The following is a 16,371-nucleotide window of genomic DNA, read 5'->3' on the forward strand; positions in this document are numbered from 1 at the left end:
CCACTTATCCCTACACCCACACACTTCGTCTTCCTCCAGAAAAAATCCTCCACCAGCTCAAACCCGAGTTCTAGCTCATCTTGCTGCCATTTTTTATCTCCTTGCTCAAAGCTCCATTCACAAAACTGCTTTGGGGGATTGTTCTTCGGTATGTGACTCCTCCAATGATCCAATTAGTTTTTGTTATAGTGCTTTATTTATTGCAAAATTTTGCTGCTTAGGTGACCCTGTTCTTGAACTTGCATGTCAAATTTATGTGGTCAAAGGTAGCTCTAATGCATGATATGGCCTCTATGCACTTGTGGGAGTAGTTGCTATCAATCTTGTTGAGTTTGGTTCACCTTCATTTTGAGTTACTAAAAATTTCAGAATTTTTTTAGAGAAAATGATGAAGAGATTGTTGAGGGACTCTTCGAGCCGAAGTTCGAAGGATAAGCAAAGTGAAGAGAATAAGAAGCCCAAATATATTCTCCCTGGCATTGTGGAGGTTCGGCCGTGCGAATGGACTTATGATGAGTTCTTGAGAGCAGCCGGGATTTATGATGACTTTTATTATTTGGCTGAGAATGCAGGCCTCGTCGACTTCCTCCGCGACCAGCGCGAACAGTATCTTCTCCTCAACAATATTTTCGTGCAAAATTTTTACTTTCATGCTAAGAAATCACCACCTTCAGTGGAATTTCATTTATATGATGAGGTTAAGGAGATGTCACTATATGATTTTTGCCGGGTCTGTAAGATACCCTTTGAGGGCAGCATAGAGGAACCACATCGTAACAATGTGGAGGGATTTATTGATATGATTGTTGTAGGGGAAACGAGGAAAGTTTCTGATGCAAGAATTACTAGCATACATTTTCCTATTCTGCGTTACTTTACAATATTTGCTAGTGGATGCTTGATTGGTTGTGGGAACAGTGGAAACCTTAGTGCCCCTGATATTTTTATTTTGCGCCATGCCTTGTTTCGTGATGCTATTTTTAGTTTAGACGCTATTGTTGCTAAATGGTTAAATCTGAACCAAACGAAGGGTCCCATCTTTGGAGGCATCTTTGCTTCGCGCCTTGCTGCACACTTTAACATACCTATTAGGCATTATGAGAAAGAAGAAAAGTTTTTGCCTCCCATTTTTCTAGATTATAATAGTATGGTAGCACATGATTTTATTGTTAAAGATAAAAAGAAGATGCTTAAATATAGATTGATATTTGATAAAAACTATTGTGAGATTATTACCTTTCCTACGCCCTCTTTGTCTCACATATTTTCACGCACGTACCTCATCTTGCCGAAGGCCGTTTATGCATACTGGAGCCTGACACCAGCTCCAGAGCCTGAGCCGAAACCACCACTTGACCCTTATCGACAGTCTTTTTATCAGTGGAATCCGGAGGAGATCGACAACCAGTGGCACCCAGAGGATGCTCCTCCGTACACCGGAGAGGGCGGCTTTGAGCCATGGCCATAGACCAACTTAGGCCAAAAGCCTAAGCTTGGGGGAGTACGTATTTCTCACCGACATTACATTCATGTTCACACACTCATTCTAGTTGTCGGTGCTCATACTTTTTCATTGTAATATCCATGCTAGTTTATTTTCTTTTCTAGCTTTCTTCTTGTGTGTTTGAAAAACCTTAATAAAAACCAAAAAATAGTTGTAGCTTTTAGCTAGTTTACTTTCCATGCCTGTAGTAGTAATAAATTAAAGAAAATCCAAAAAGATTTCTCGTTCTTCTTTTGCTTGTTGAGAGTTTTCCCGTGTAAATAGTTTTGTTTCTTTTCTTTGGGGGCGAGAGGAGAAGACCATGATGAAAATGTTGAGTGGCTCTCATATGCATTATTATTGATCTAACAAAGAGCCCATATTACCTTGTCTTCTCCCATGTATTGAATTCTTGCAGATTCCAGCTTAGTCCAATGCACGTGCACTATTATTATTATCCACACTATTCGGTTGTGTAAGTGAAAGGCAATAATGACGATATATGATGGACTGATTGAGATGAGAAAAGCTGGTATGAACTTGACCTATCTTGTTTTTGTAAATATGATTAGTTCATTGTTCCTGATTCAGCCTATTATGAATGAAACATGTTTGCAATAAAAATTAGAGATTATAGTTGCTCATGCCATGCTTAATTAGCTAGGAGTTTATAATGGTCTACCTTGCGTGCCAACATGCTATTAAAATGGCTATGATGTGGTATGATAGGGTGGTATACTCCTTTGAACGATTCGAGTGGCTTGACTTGGCACATGTTCACACACGTAGTTGAAACAAAATCAAAATAGCATCCACGATATTTATGTTCATGGTGAATTATATCCTACTCATGCTTGCACTCGGTGTTGATTAATTTTAATGCATGTTTATGATTGTTGTCGCTCTCTAGCTGGCTGCTTCCCAGTCTCTTTCTAGCCTTCACTTGTACTAAGCAGGAATATTGCTTGTGCATCCACTTCCATAAACCCTAAAAGTTATTCCATATGAGTCCACCATACCTTCCTATATGCGGTATCTACCTGCCGTTCCATGTAAATTTGTATGTGCCAAACTCTAAACCTTCAAATGAAATTTTGTTTTGTATGCTCGAATAGCTCATGTATCAACTACGGTTGTCTATATCTTCCATGCTAGGCGGGTTATTCTCAAGAGGAGTGGACTCCGCTCCTCACTCATGATAAAATGGCTGGTAGCCCGGATGCCCAGTCCCATGCTCAAATCAAATCAAAATAATTGCAAACAAAACCCCCCCAGGATTTTTGTTAGTTGTAGGCACCCGTTGTTTTGGACAAGCAATGGATTGATGTTTGTTGGTGGTAGGGGGAGCATAAACTTTACCATTCTTCTTGGGAACCGCCTATAATGTGTGTAGCATGGAAGATATCGAGATTTCTTGGTTGTTATGTTGACAATGAAAGTATACAGCTCAAAATATCATTCATCTCTATTTCAAAACCGAGCTCTGGCACCTCTACAAATCCCTGCTTCCCTCTGCGAAGGGCCTATTTATTTACTTTTATGTTGAGTCATCATCTTGTTATTAAAAAGCACCAGTTGGAGAGCACCACTGTCATTTGCATGTATTTTTATTAGTTTACATTGAGTATGATTGTGGCTGGATCTTTTACCATGAATTACAATGTTTAGTCAGTCCTTTATCTTCAGAGGTGCTCTGCATTTATGTTTTGCGGTCTCAGAAAGGGCTAGCGAGATACCATCTTGTTATATCATATTATGATTGTTTTGAGAAAGTGTTGTCATCCGAGATTTATTATTATTGCTCGCTAGTTGATTATGCCATTGATATGAGTAACATGAGACCTAAGTTTTATTGTGAATATGGTTAGTTCATAATCTTTGCTGAAAACTTGAATGCTGGCTTTACATATTTACAACAACAAGATCAAACAGAGTTTGTAAAAGTTTTTCTTTATCACTTTCAGTTTGTCAACTGAATTGCTTGAGGACAAGCAAAGGTTTAAGCTTGGGGGAGTTGATACATCTCCATCGTATCTACTTTTCCAAACACTTCTGATCTTGTTTTTGACTCTAACTTGCATGATTTGAATGGAACTAACCCGGACTAACGCTGTTTTTAGCAGAATTGTCATGGTGTTATTTTTGTGCAGAAATAGAAGTTCTCGGAATGACCTGAAACTTCACGGAGAATATTTTTCGAATATATAAAAAATACTGGCGAAAGAATCAAGGCCAGGGGCCCACACCCTGTCCACGAGGGTGGGGGCGCGCCCCTGCCTCGTGGCCCCCCTGGAGCTCCACCAACCTCAACTCCAACTCTATATATTCACGTTCGGGGAGAAAAAAATCAGAGAGAAGGATTCGTCGCGTTTTACGATACGGAGCCGCCGCCAAGCCTTAATCTCTCTCGGGAGGGATGATCTGGAGTCTGTTCGGGGCTCCGGATTGGGGAATCCATCGCCATCGTCATCATCAACCTTCCTTCATCACCAATTTCATGATGCTCACCGTTGTGCGTGAGTAATTCCGTCGTAGGCTTGTTGGACGGTGATGGGTTGGATGAGATTTATCATGTAATCGAGTTAGTTTTGTTAGGGCTTGATCCCTAATATCCATTATGTTCTGAGATTGATGTTGCTATGACTTTGCTATGCTTAATGCTTGTCACTAGGGCCCGAGTGTCACGATTTCGGATCTGAACCTATTATGTTTTCATGAATATATGTGAGTTCTTGATCCTATCTTGCAAGTCTATAGTCACCTACTATGTGTTCTGATCCGGTAACCCCGAAGTAACAATAATCGGGACCACTCCCGGTGATGACTATAGTTTGAGGAGTTCATGTATTCACTAAGTGTTGATGCTTTGTTCCGGTACTCTATTAAAAGGAGGCCTTAATATCCCTTAGTTTCCAATAGGACCCCGCTGCCACGGGAGGGTATGACAAAAGATGTCATGCAAGTTCTTTTCCATATGCACGTATGACTATATTCGGAATACATGCCTACAATACATTGATGAACTGGAGCTAGTTCTATGTAACCCTATGTTATAACTGGTGCATGAGGAATCGCATCCGACATAATTATCCATCACTGATCCAATGCCTATGAGCTTTTCACATATTGATCTTTCCTTAGTTATTTTTCCGTTGCCACTGTTACAATCACTACAAAACCAATATTGTTACTTTTGCCACCGTTACTGTTACTTCCATATCACTTTGCTACTAAATACTTTGCTGCAGATATTAAGTCTTTCAGGTGCGGTTGAATTGACAACTCAACTGTTAATACTTGAGAATATTCTTTGGCTCCCCTTGTGTCGAATCAATAAATTAGGGTTGAATACTCTACCCTCGAAAATTGTTGTGATCCCTTATAGTTGTGGGTTATCATAAGGCCAAAACACAACGTCTCGCAGAAAAAGCTGTCAGTAGACATGGCTTATTTTGTTTAAATATTTTTCCCTTGTGGTTCAAGGTTGTGACGGTTATACAGAGCCGAGCATAGTTCTTTTCACCAACTGCTTTGGAGTATTCGGAGGAGGAACCTACATCGTCATTGAAGCCTGCTTCAGGGGCTACTGAGGGAGTCCTGGATTAGGGGGTCCTCGAGCGTCCGGGCTATGTGATACGGGCCGGACTGATGGGCCAAGAACATACAGGATCGAAGGTCTTCCCCTATGTCTGGATGCATGGGACTCACCTTTATGTGGATCGCAAGCTTGGCGTTCGGATGTGGAGATTCCTTTCTCTGTAAACCAACTCTGTACAACCCTAGGCCCCTCTGGTGTCTATATAAACCGGAGGCAATCATAATCATACATGCTAGACATCTAGGGTTTAGCCATTCGATCTTGAGGTAGATCAACTCTTGTAACCCCTATACTCATCAAAGTCAATCAAGCAAGAAGTAGGGTATTACCTCCATCAAGAGGGCCCGGACCTGGGTAAACATTGTGTCCCCTGTCTCCTGTTACTTTCGATCCTCAGACGCACAGTTCAGGACCCCCTACCCAAGATCGGCCGGTTTTGACACCGACACTATGCACTTACAAGACATCAACAATGCCTGTGAGGTGTGGTGAAAGTTGCATTGCTCTGTATAAATAGCCAGAGACCAGTGTCAGAATCGTCGCCAACAGCTGACGGACATCGTCGAGGCGTGGGAGTCATCGCTGGTTCAATGATGCTAATTGGGAACCCACACATACACTGATAATCGATGATGCATGCACGCATCTCTGTTTCACATTCTCGTTGATCAACGAGGGGAGGTGGCCGAATAATTGTTGTACAGACACCAATGACCAACCACTAACTTGTTGGTCAGTGATGAATACATATCACAGACTAGTTAAGCGAACCGAGGTGGAAGAAGACCACATCACTGACCGACCAAATTTAGATCGGTTAGTGCTGACTACCATGAGATGCTTATCACTACGTGTCCTGCATGGCCCGTCTATGATGACCATCATAGCTGATGTGTGGTCAAAGGCCGGTCAGTGATGAGGGGTTTGTAGTGTTCGAATTTGTAGTAGTGTGTCATCACCGGCCATTGCAACACCGTTTGGCCATCATCACATCGCTTTTGAGGCCTTATAGCATTGCCGCTGGCCGCCGTTGTTGCGATCGTCCCCATTGCAGTTGTCGCCATTTCTGCATCGCCATTAGTCATCCCATCGCAACATTGGCGTTGGGCAATGAGGAGGGTTGTAGCAGCGATGATCGTTGTCGCGAGGTCGCCTTTGATTTATTGTGATGAGGCGGGTGGCAGCAGCGATAAGGTGGGTGGTAGCAGTGATGGGCGACGCTGCATGGTCGCATCCAACCTGCATTAGGGTGGTGTTGGTCCACTTCCACCTGCAATATCTCCCCATTGTTTGAAACATATCCCATGTTGTAGCTCCTCCCGATGACCCCCACATCGTCACCTTTGCAACATCTACACGCATCTTGAAGCATAGCCCTGCAGCATAGGGGCCACCCCAATAGCAGTAGTGGTCGCCTTGCACTGCTTGCCTCCATCCTGTTACTACTGCAACGGGATAGTTCCAACAATGGCACTGATGCGATGGGAAAGAGTTGCAGCAACGACACTATTGTGATGAGGGCGGGTTGAGAGAGAGAAGGGTAGGTCAACGCAAAATTGGGAGAGAAAAATATGCGGTTGATGCTTCGCTGGGAAAGGAAAGAGGTGGCAAGTGGTGCGTGCCCCCCATGGGGACGCGTGTCAAAAGTGGGAGGCAGGAGAGCGCACAACATTATCAGTGGAATCTCCTAACTAATGAGCATCGGGTTGCAAGCAACCAATCACACACCCCGAGCGCTTGCCTAAGTAGTATGGCTCGACCAATTTGCGGGATTAGTTGTCCTGTCGATTTTTTTGACTAACTTTGTTGACCGGTTTTCTATTAAAATCACTATATTTTAAAAAACATAAATTTCAGAAAAATTCCATAATTTGTTTGAAAAATGTTCCGGAATTTTGTAAATGTTTGAAAAAATTCCATAAATTCAAAAAATGCTCGCATATTTGAAAAATGCTAGCAAATTTAAAAGGTTCAAAAAAATCATGAATTCAAAATGTTTTTGGAAATCAAAATTACTCACAAATTGAATAAATGTTCATGAGTTTTAAATATGTTTAAAATTCAAATGAAAGTTCACGAATTTCTGAAATGTGTCCAAATAAAAAAATGGTTGTGATTTAAAAATAACAGCAACTGAAAGGAAGAAGAAAAAAGCGGGCAAACCAACAAAAAAGAAAAACAGAAGAAAAAAATGATTCAAGAAAGGTTCTAAAATCTTTCCTTTTTTGAGCAACTTCTAAAATCATTCCTAAACCGGTGCGAACAACAGTACGGAAAGCTCAAGTGGCCCGTCCATTGCCGTGAATATTTGCAAAGCAAAAAAACATTTCTCTTAGGAAGGGAAAAATGGGCCGAACGGCCCGAAAAGAGAGGATGGGGCGCGGGGTATACGTCTATGCACGCAATAAGATGTCTAAAAAAAACTGCACGTAATAAGATTACTGGTTTTGTCTTAAAAAAAGAAGATTCCTGGTTAGCAGTGGTTTGAGATTAAACGTTTTCCACCTACAAAAAAAAAGAGGTTAAACGTTTTCCAACAATTCCCTTCGTCTAGAAATACTTGTCGAAGAAATGAATTTATCTGGACATATCTTAGTTTTAGATATATCCATTTTTATTCATTCATATGACAAGTAATTCCGGACAGAGCGAGTACATGCTCGTACACAGATAAGAAAAGCTGGTGGAAAAAAGGTGTTGTACATCGCTCATCTTCGGAAATGCTATAGGCGAGAAATAGAGTTATAGAGCCCGCCATGTCAGGGTTCCTTCCTTCCCTCCATTCACCCTGGCCTTCTTTTAGCTACTGTACGTATCCACCTTAGATTTGCTCCCTATTTCTTCAGTTCAGAGCTAATGGTTGGGATGATCTGCAAGCGGACCACAACACTAATCTTTTAAGAATTCAATGCTAAGTGACCCATTCAGATCAGTTTGTATTCGAATTTGGCTTTTGTGGGTGAATAAACAAACGGAAAAATTAACGCCTACACGTGTGGGCATTTGCACATTGCCCACACGAATTCACCACCACTCATTTTGCCACGTATGAATATATGACATCAGCAGTAATTTTTTTGATTTTCGGCTTAAAAATGTTTTATCTCCTAATTAAAAAATCGAATTAAAAATCTATTTTCACCATTAAATCGGTCTCGATGAGATCTTCAAAACTAGACCCCATGTTGATATGTTTCGATGAATTTTTTTTGCCCAAAAGTTGTCATGATGTTTACACTGTTGTTGTCATAGTGCTTAAACTAAAGTTGTCATGTGGCAATTTTAGTTTGTAGACCATGGCAATTTTAGTTTTTCGATGATGCCAATTCCAGTACGTTGACCATGAAAATATTTTTTGTATGTACCATGGCAATTTTAAATGCATGTATCATGGCAATTTTAATTTATGATGCATGACAAGTCTAGTTTCTTAATTCCCCATTTTGTAATATGTCAAAATTTACTTTAAATGTAAAAGAAAATAGCTGAAACATATCATGTCAACTTCAGTATAAACATCATGGCAATTCATATGCAATAGAACTTTTAACCAAAAAATATTTCGTCGAAATATATTGATATGAGATCTAGTTTCGAAAATCTCGTCGTGAGGGATTTAATGGTAAAAATGGATCTTCAATCGGATTTTTTATTTAAGAGATAAAACATTTTAGAAACAGAAAATCCAAAAAGATTTTCACATGCATGCATGCAGTGACATGGCGTACTCTGTGTGCTATAGGGCGTGTGGGCTAGTTTGGCTCACACCACATGTGTGGGCGTTAGCGTTGTCCTAAACAAATTGTTTGAGGAAGAAAGGAATTTGCTTTCTGAACATAAAAAGAAAGGATTTTGACATCAGTAGCAGATGATAATAACATAAGGTACAAATATAATGAGATGGATTACAGCGCGACCTGCCTATCGCATGGCTATTCATAATCAAACGGTGGTATCCTGGAGTACAAAAGGATAAAAAGAACAACAATTAGCATCAAACTATGGGTCCTTGATTTAATTTGATGCGTGCGTACGACCTCACACGGTGTCGCGTAGTATTGCCATCCCAAAATTAACATGTATATAACTACAACATGGAAATAACTTGACTACTATATAGTTCATAGTATATATTGGTTTACATGATCGGACAGACTATTTGTTAACTTACATCAACAAACCACCATTGGAAGAAGATAGCCCCTCGTTGAAAAAAGAGGGGTTCATAGGTGGACACGATGCCAAAGGATCCACACATCCATTCATCAAGATATGCTCCTCATCTTCAACAAGGAGGGACCAAGCAATGGTAAACTCCACCTTGAAGCCGCCAAGCTCACATACATGTTGACTTGCGTTGTATGTTTTGGGTACCACAAATACAAGTCCTTGTGCAGCGATGTCTCCGGTTGGTGTGTATGCCTGAATAAGAACTTTTAGCTTTCCGCCGAATTCTACGGATAGAACTTGCCTTGACAGATTTAGATAACCACCTTTAACTGCACACTTTCTTCTAGCTTTTGAATCAAGCAATACAATTTTCCTTGACTTGGACACATTGACTTCTTCAATCTCACGCTCAGAAAATGTGTAGCAAACAACTCGGACTCCATATTGAAAAGGCGTTAACTTCTCATCAACAACATGAACACCAAAGATAGTGGCTTGAACCGAACGTTTAAGTTGCTGAGAACATAACTCTAGTGTGCAAAAGGTTTTTTCAATAATGCTAGTTCGGAAACCGTCACGAGAATGACCGACATCACCATCGTATAAAAAGGCATCCCTCACCAATGTGACGCCGTTTTGCCCTTTATTATTAACTGGATTTCAATGTCAACGGGCTCCTCAGACACAACTGCACGAATTGGACCGGTCAAATGCAAAAAAGGATCCTGCAAGCATATGATCGTCATAATTTGCCATTGATTAATCAACAAAGCTCGTCCTGCAAGAAATGAATGCAAGAAGAATAGTTTAAATACCGCTTCATTGAGGATTTGGCAGTCATCCCTTGGACAAAGGAAGATGGGGTTGCGACGCCCATCCACAGCATCTCGGGCGGCAACCACACCATATACTTGCAGTGGCCATTTAAAGTATTTCAAGTCAGTAACTTTGATAGAACAGATATGCATAGTCCTTGGGAGGACAGCGTCTACTGGCTTGAATCCCAGTGTACAGTGTGTAAAGAGCATGGGACTCAACAAAGCTGCATGCAGCAACACCCAGTTAAGTATATGGAAGTAAGAAAATGAAGATCCAATGCGACTACTCTCAATCATTGTGCAAACAAAAAAACGAGTGTTATTTGGAAGGATTGCTGAAAGATACAACATACATAGTGCATATAATAATTGTTACTGGTGAGCAAGAAACTTATAATAGTCACACAAACTCAAACATTAGTAACAAACAGGGCTTTGATATCTAACTATTTTTCCCTTTTAAACAATGAATGGCATAGCAATTTTGACGTTGAGCACTGGACAGATTAATTATGGAGGAAGAAGAAAAGCATGCATGTTTACTCACTGAGGTCTTCGAAGCTGTTGGCACCTTGGCGACACTCCCAGGCCCTACGGAAGCGAGCAAAAGCCTCCTCCTCGTACTCCGCGGCTGCGGCTGCGGCCTCGCTGATCACCACTTCACCCTCCAAGCCCCTGTCCGTTGCCATAGTGACTAATCTGCCTCCGGCGACCATCACTTGTCCGTTGATTTCCCTCTCCTCCAAGGTCCTCTCCTGCTCCTGTTTCTTCTCCGAGGTCCTCACCTCCTGGCCCTGTTGGAGGAATCTCTTCTGTTCCTCTTTCTCTTTGCGTGTTCTCTCTATCATTTGTTCCCTCGACACCTGTCGTGGTTCTAAGCCTGACAGTAGAGTGGGGGTAGGTATGGAGAGGCAAGGTCCTAGCTATGGAGAGGTTGTAAGCACAAAGGATGTACGAGTTCAGGCCCTTCTCGGAAGAAGTAACAGCCCTACGTCTCGGAGCCCGGAGGCGGTCGAGTGGATTATGAATGTATGAATTACAAGGTGCCGACCCCTTCTGCCTGTGGAGGGGGGTGGCTTATATAGAGTGCGCCAGGACCCCAGCCAGCCCACGTAGGAGAGGGTTTAAGGTGAGTTAAGTCTGGGGCGTTACTGGTAACGCCCCACATAAAGTGCCTTTACTATCATAAAGTCTACTTGATTACAGGCCGTTGCAGTGCAGAGTGCCTCTTGACCTCCTGGTGGTCGAGTGAGTCTTCGTGGTCGAGTCCTTCAGGTCAGTCGAGTGAATCCTCGTTGGTCGACTGGAAGGCGACCTCTTCTAAAGATGTCCTGGGGTGAGTTACTTGGATCAGGTTCATGACCCTACCCTAGGTACATAACCCCATCATTAGCCCCCGAATGGATTGAGGCTTCGAGTGAAGAAGGAGTTGATGTCGTTTCCGATTAATCTTTGTGCTCCGGTTGTGCGCTGTTCTGGACCAAAGAATCCCTTTGTCGACAGGAAACAACTTGCCTTCAGTCGACTTGATCCATTCTGTTTTTGCGTCGAGTGATCTTTCAGGCTTCGACGATCTCCGAGCGACGGATCGCCGGAAACACCGCGCCTGACAGACTGATTTGTTGCTCGTGGATTCCGCGGGATGCGAAATTTTGGGGCGCGCGCGAAGCGGGGCGGACCGCGGCGTTCGGATGGGACGGGGCATGGACGCCTCGATCTCCGCGCCGCCTTTTTCGCCACGTATCCCGTCTGCATAACTGTTCCAGATATGATTAGATCGACCGGGCCCACCTGTCATCCACTCGGAAGGGACCTTATAAATGTGCCCGGCGAGGATTTCTGTGCTGCACCTTAGCATTCTCCCCCTCTCTCTGCTTCCTTCCTCCCTGCTCAGCGTGCTCGCTCTCGCCCCCGCACCACTTCCCTTCGCGCATCTCTCCGGCGATCATGGCCAAGGAGAAGACGGCGGCGCTGGAGCGCGCCAAGAAGGCGTCGGCGTCGGAGAAGGCAAAGGGGAGATCCACCAGCCGCGGAGGGTCCTCGTCCAGATCCCGCCTGCCGAAGGGCTGGGTCCAAGGAGACTGGATCCAGTCGACCATCACAGAGAAGGACCTCCTCGACATGGCCAACGAGGGCTTGATCCCTCACGGAGCTGCGAGGTTGCCGGGGAAGGAGTGGCAACCACAGCCAGAAGAGGGTGAGTGTGTGCTTTTGGCCACTCATGTTGATCGTGGGTTTTCCTTGCCGCCAAGTATTTTCTTCCGTGGCTTCTTGAATTTCTTCGGAGCGCAGCTCCACCACTTTACCCCGAACTCCATTGCCTATCTTGCTGCATTCGTGTCCATGTGTGAGGGTTTCTTGGGCTGTCGACCGCACTGGGGCTTGTTCAAACATATATTCACGTGTCGATCTCAGACCGTGAAGAAGGCGAGCCCCGGTGATGAGAGAACCCGAGTCGTCCAAATGTGCGAGGGCCTGGGGATTCAGGTGAGGAATAAGAGCACCTTCCCGCCCATGACCTTTCCCGAGTCCGTTAGAGGCTGGCAGTCGACTTGGTTCTACTGCCAGGTCCAGTCGACGCCAGGGCAGTCGAGTGGACTCCCTCCGTTCACCATGGACCGAGTGAGCAAGCCTTCCCCTCTGAAGCTGATTCCGGAGGAGAGAGCCGACGTGAAGATGTTGATGGAGCGCGTGGTGCAGTTGGTTCGGGAGGGAGTGACAGGCATGGACCTCTTGGAGGTTTTCCTCAAGCGTCGCATCCAGCCTCTCCAGTTCCGGAGCCACTGCATGTGGTTGTACTGTGGGACCGAAGACGAGACTAGAGTCCATCCAGAAGCAGTCGACGATGTCACTCTGGAAAGATGGATGGCGGCCGTCACCGGAAACAAGGACAACCCGCGCGGAGCCAGAAGGATTCCTCCACTCGACCACAACAGTGACCCAGATAAGGTACACTTGCCCTGCTCTCCACTGCGCCCTCGTCGTATTCATTTCTGTTAATCCTGCCGACTGGTCGACTGATTCTTGTCTGGGCATTTGTTAGGCCCTCACCGAGCTGTACTCGATGCCCAATGGGGCACAAGCTTCGACTGAGGAGGGCGAGGCGAGTGGAGGCGAGAGCCAGGAAGAGGAGGAATGGGACTCGGATGTCGCAGAGGACGATGACGACGATGATGATGATGTCGATGATGAAGACGACGTCGAGGACGAGGAAGAAGAGGAGGAGGAGGTCGTGCCACCGCGCTCGGAAAGGCGGTCGAAGCTCGTCCACGACCCTTCGACTGAACGTGGCAAGGGGGTTGCGACGCAGTCGACCAAACGCCCTAGGACCACCTCTCCAGCACCGACTGAAAAGGCGCCGAAGCAGCCCAGGGCGGCCTCGTCGAAGCCGATCAAACTCTTGCCGAAGATGAAGGTGTCCATCCCTACCATATCAGGGTAACCGTGCTGCTCATATTTTCTTATTCTGTGTGAACTTTATTTCTGGTCGACGCTGAAGTTAGTCGACTGATCCTTTGGAGTTGCAGTGCTGCTACTTCTGAGACCTCGGCCCGGGCCGATGACCACGAGATGGAGGATGCGGCAACTTCGAACCCAGGTACTGTATCCTTAACACCATTTTTAGTCGACTGACTCGCGACCTCTGATCCTGATTCTTCTTCGCAGCTCCGCCCCATACTGTTATCAATCTTCCTGACGACGACGAGGATGAAGAACCACTGGCACGCAGGAAGAGTCGGAAAACGCCCGCCAGTGAGGTGCCTCAGGATGTGACGGCGCCTGAGACTCTGACTGTGGAGGAAGAGAACACCACTCGACACACGGTGTCCTTCGCAAATCCACTGACGAGTGCTCAGCAGCCCTCCCTCTTCACGACTCACCACGTCCCAGAGGACCAAGCTGGTGCAGCGAAGGAGGCAATACGCCAGGCGGGACTCATGATGGAGCAGCTGAAGATCATCCGAGACGCGAGCCAGGCAGCTTATGACGCCAGCTCTGCCCTCCAAAGCAATGTCCAGGTCAGTCGACCGCTGTTTGTTCTGTTGGATATGCTACCAAAAAACTTTTCTTTTCCGGAATTTATAGCAGTCACCCACTGGGTGTGTCGAATAAACTCCGTGTTAGCGGGGGCACGCTGAGTGCACCCGCTGGGTGTAGTCCCCAAGGCTAAGGTCGACTGCTTGCAGTCGGCCTTAGGCTTTATGATGTCAATCTTTCCGTCAGTCGACTGGTCGACTGGATTTCACAAACCGGTGGGGGCACGCTGAGTGCACCCACTGGGTGTAGTCCCCGAGACTGTGGTCGACTGCTTGCAGTTGATCACAGTCTTAGAGAATGCATTTTTTTTTGAGGTCGACTGGTCGACTTTGTCTTCAACAGGATTAGTGGGGGCACGCTGAGTGCACCCACTGGGTGTAGTCCCCGAGACTACGGTCGAATGCTTGTATTCGGCTGTAGTCTTAGAAACGTGTGTTTTTCCCTTTTCACTCGGAAGTGAATTATTTTTGACATTTAGTCGATTGGTTCTTCGTAGAACTCTTGTGATCTTGTGGCTCGCTACTCAGAGCTGGAACAAAAACATACTCAAGTCGAGCTGAGCTTGAAGCTGGTTCAGGAGAAGCTGACAAAGGCAAAGGAGGAGACCGAAGGTATGTTTGGTGAGACCCTGACGACTGCTTTTCCCCTTGCTTGTTTCAGCATCTGATCTTGCTGTAACTTGCAGGTAAGGTAAGGGAGGCCCAGCAGAAGAAAGACCTTGAGCTAGCTGAGAAGATCAAGCTTGCTGACGAGAAGTTAGCTTCAGTCACCAAGCTCGAACAAGACAATACCAATCTGAAAACTGCTCTTGGGATTGCCAACAAGGAGGTCAGTCGACTGAAAACTGATAAAGCTGCCCTGACCGTCCAAGTCAGCAAATTGACTGAGAAGAAAACTGAACTGGAGGCCTTCCTGAGTGGCCTTGCCAAGAAGCTGTTTCTTATGCTTGAAGGTAAACCTCCATGTTTGGCAAATATTTCCAATTGTGGCTTTTTCCATTCGACTATCTCCTTGACTTAGTGATCATCCTTGCAGAATTTTGTCAAAACTTTGAAGAAGAAACCAGCCGACTGGAGCCAAACCTCGACCCTGTCAATTCTCCGGTGAACGACGAAGTTGCCATGGATGTTTTCCGACTGGAGTCTCGTGTTGCAGCTGTCGTGGACTATCTCGCAAGGCTGAAGGCCGCCACATCTCGCATCGACTCGACGCTCTGGCCTGAGGAGACGCTTCAGAATGACCTTGAATCGTTGATGGCCCGCTTGAACACGATCCCTGGTCGAGTGCAGGAGTGGAAGAAGTCCTCGGCTCGGTGTGGTGCAGATGTCGCTCTGCGTCTGGCCCGAGTCCACTGCAAAGATGCAAGAGAAGAGAAGCTGGCGGCCCTTCGGGTGGCCAATACCAAGAAGCACGACTTCAGGTCCTTTATGGAGACTTTCCTTGCAGCTGCCACTCGGATCGCCGACGGAATTGACCTTGATGAATTTGTTGCACCTTCCAGCCCTCCACAGGAGGGGTAAAAAACTTCTTCTGGCTCGACGCTTTAAATTTGCCTCGGTATGCCGAGTGAAATTGTAACCGACAAACCTTAACAGGCTTGACGCCTGAGCACTTTCGGTTCCTTTAGATGTCGATTCAAACTTGGATTTGGTGCTTGAATACGATTGCCTTCGGCTCGGAATGTCTTTTGCAGGTTCAAAGCAAGGCGCCTTTTCTGCAATCGACCTATTCTTTAGTCCACTTAGGCGAGCACAGGGCTGCAGCTAAGCCCCCGAGTGAGAGGGTTGCTCTTCACTCGGTAGGATTTTTGTAACTTAGGCGAGCACGAGGCTGCAGCTAAGCCTCCGAGTGGAAGGCTGGCTTACCACTCGGTAGGATTTTGATAACTTAGGCGAGCACGAGGCTGCAGCTAAGCCTCCGAGTGAGAGGATCGCTCTTCACTCGGTAGGATTTTCACAACTTAGGCGAGTGCTTGGACTGCAGCTAAGCCCCCGAGTGAGAGGGTTGCTCTTCACTCGGTAGGATTTTTATAACTTAGGCGAGCACGAGGCTGCAGCTAAGCCTCCGAGTGGAAGGCTGGCCTACCACTCGGTAGGATTTTTATAACTTAGGCGAGTGCTTGCACTGCAGCTAAGCCCCCGAGTGGGAGGGTTGCTCTCCACTCGGTAGGATTTTTATAACTTAGGCGAGTGCTTAGACTGCAGCTAAACCTCCGAGTGGAAGGCTGGCTTACCACTCGGTAGGATTTTGATAACTTAGGCGAG

At 45.5% G+C, this 16,371-nt stretch overlaps 1 protein-coding gene across 1 annotated transcript in view; it reads right to left on the minus strand.

Moving 5' to 3' along the window:
- Positions 1-9,868: 9,868 nt before the first annotated feature.
- LOC123038234 (golgin subfamily A member 6-like protein 22) overlaps positions 9,869-16,371 on the minus strand; it is a 14,797-nt gene continuing 8,294 nt past the window's right edge. Inside the window, exons 2-4 of the mRNA XM_044462114.1 lie at positions 10,617-10,932; positions 10,067-10,293; positions 9,869-9,976 (exon numbers count right to left, since the gene is read on the minus strand). Coding sequence (XP_044318049.1) covers positions 9,869-9,976; positions 10,067-10,293; positions 10,617-10,932 — 651 coding nt within the window. The remainder of the gene's footprint in view (positions 9,977-10,066; positions 10,294-10,616; positions 10,933-16,371) is intronic.

The sequence above is a fragment of the Triticum aestivum genome, chromosome 2A (genome assembly GCF_018294505.1).
Source record: "Triticum aestivum cultivar Chinese Spring chromosome 2A, IWGSC CS RefSeq v2.1, whole genome shotgun sequence".
NCBI lineage: Eukaryota > Viridiplantae > Streptophyta > Magnoliopsida > Poales > Poaceae > Triticum > Triticum aestivum.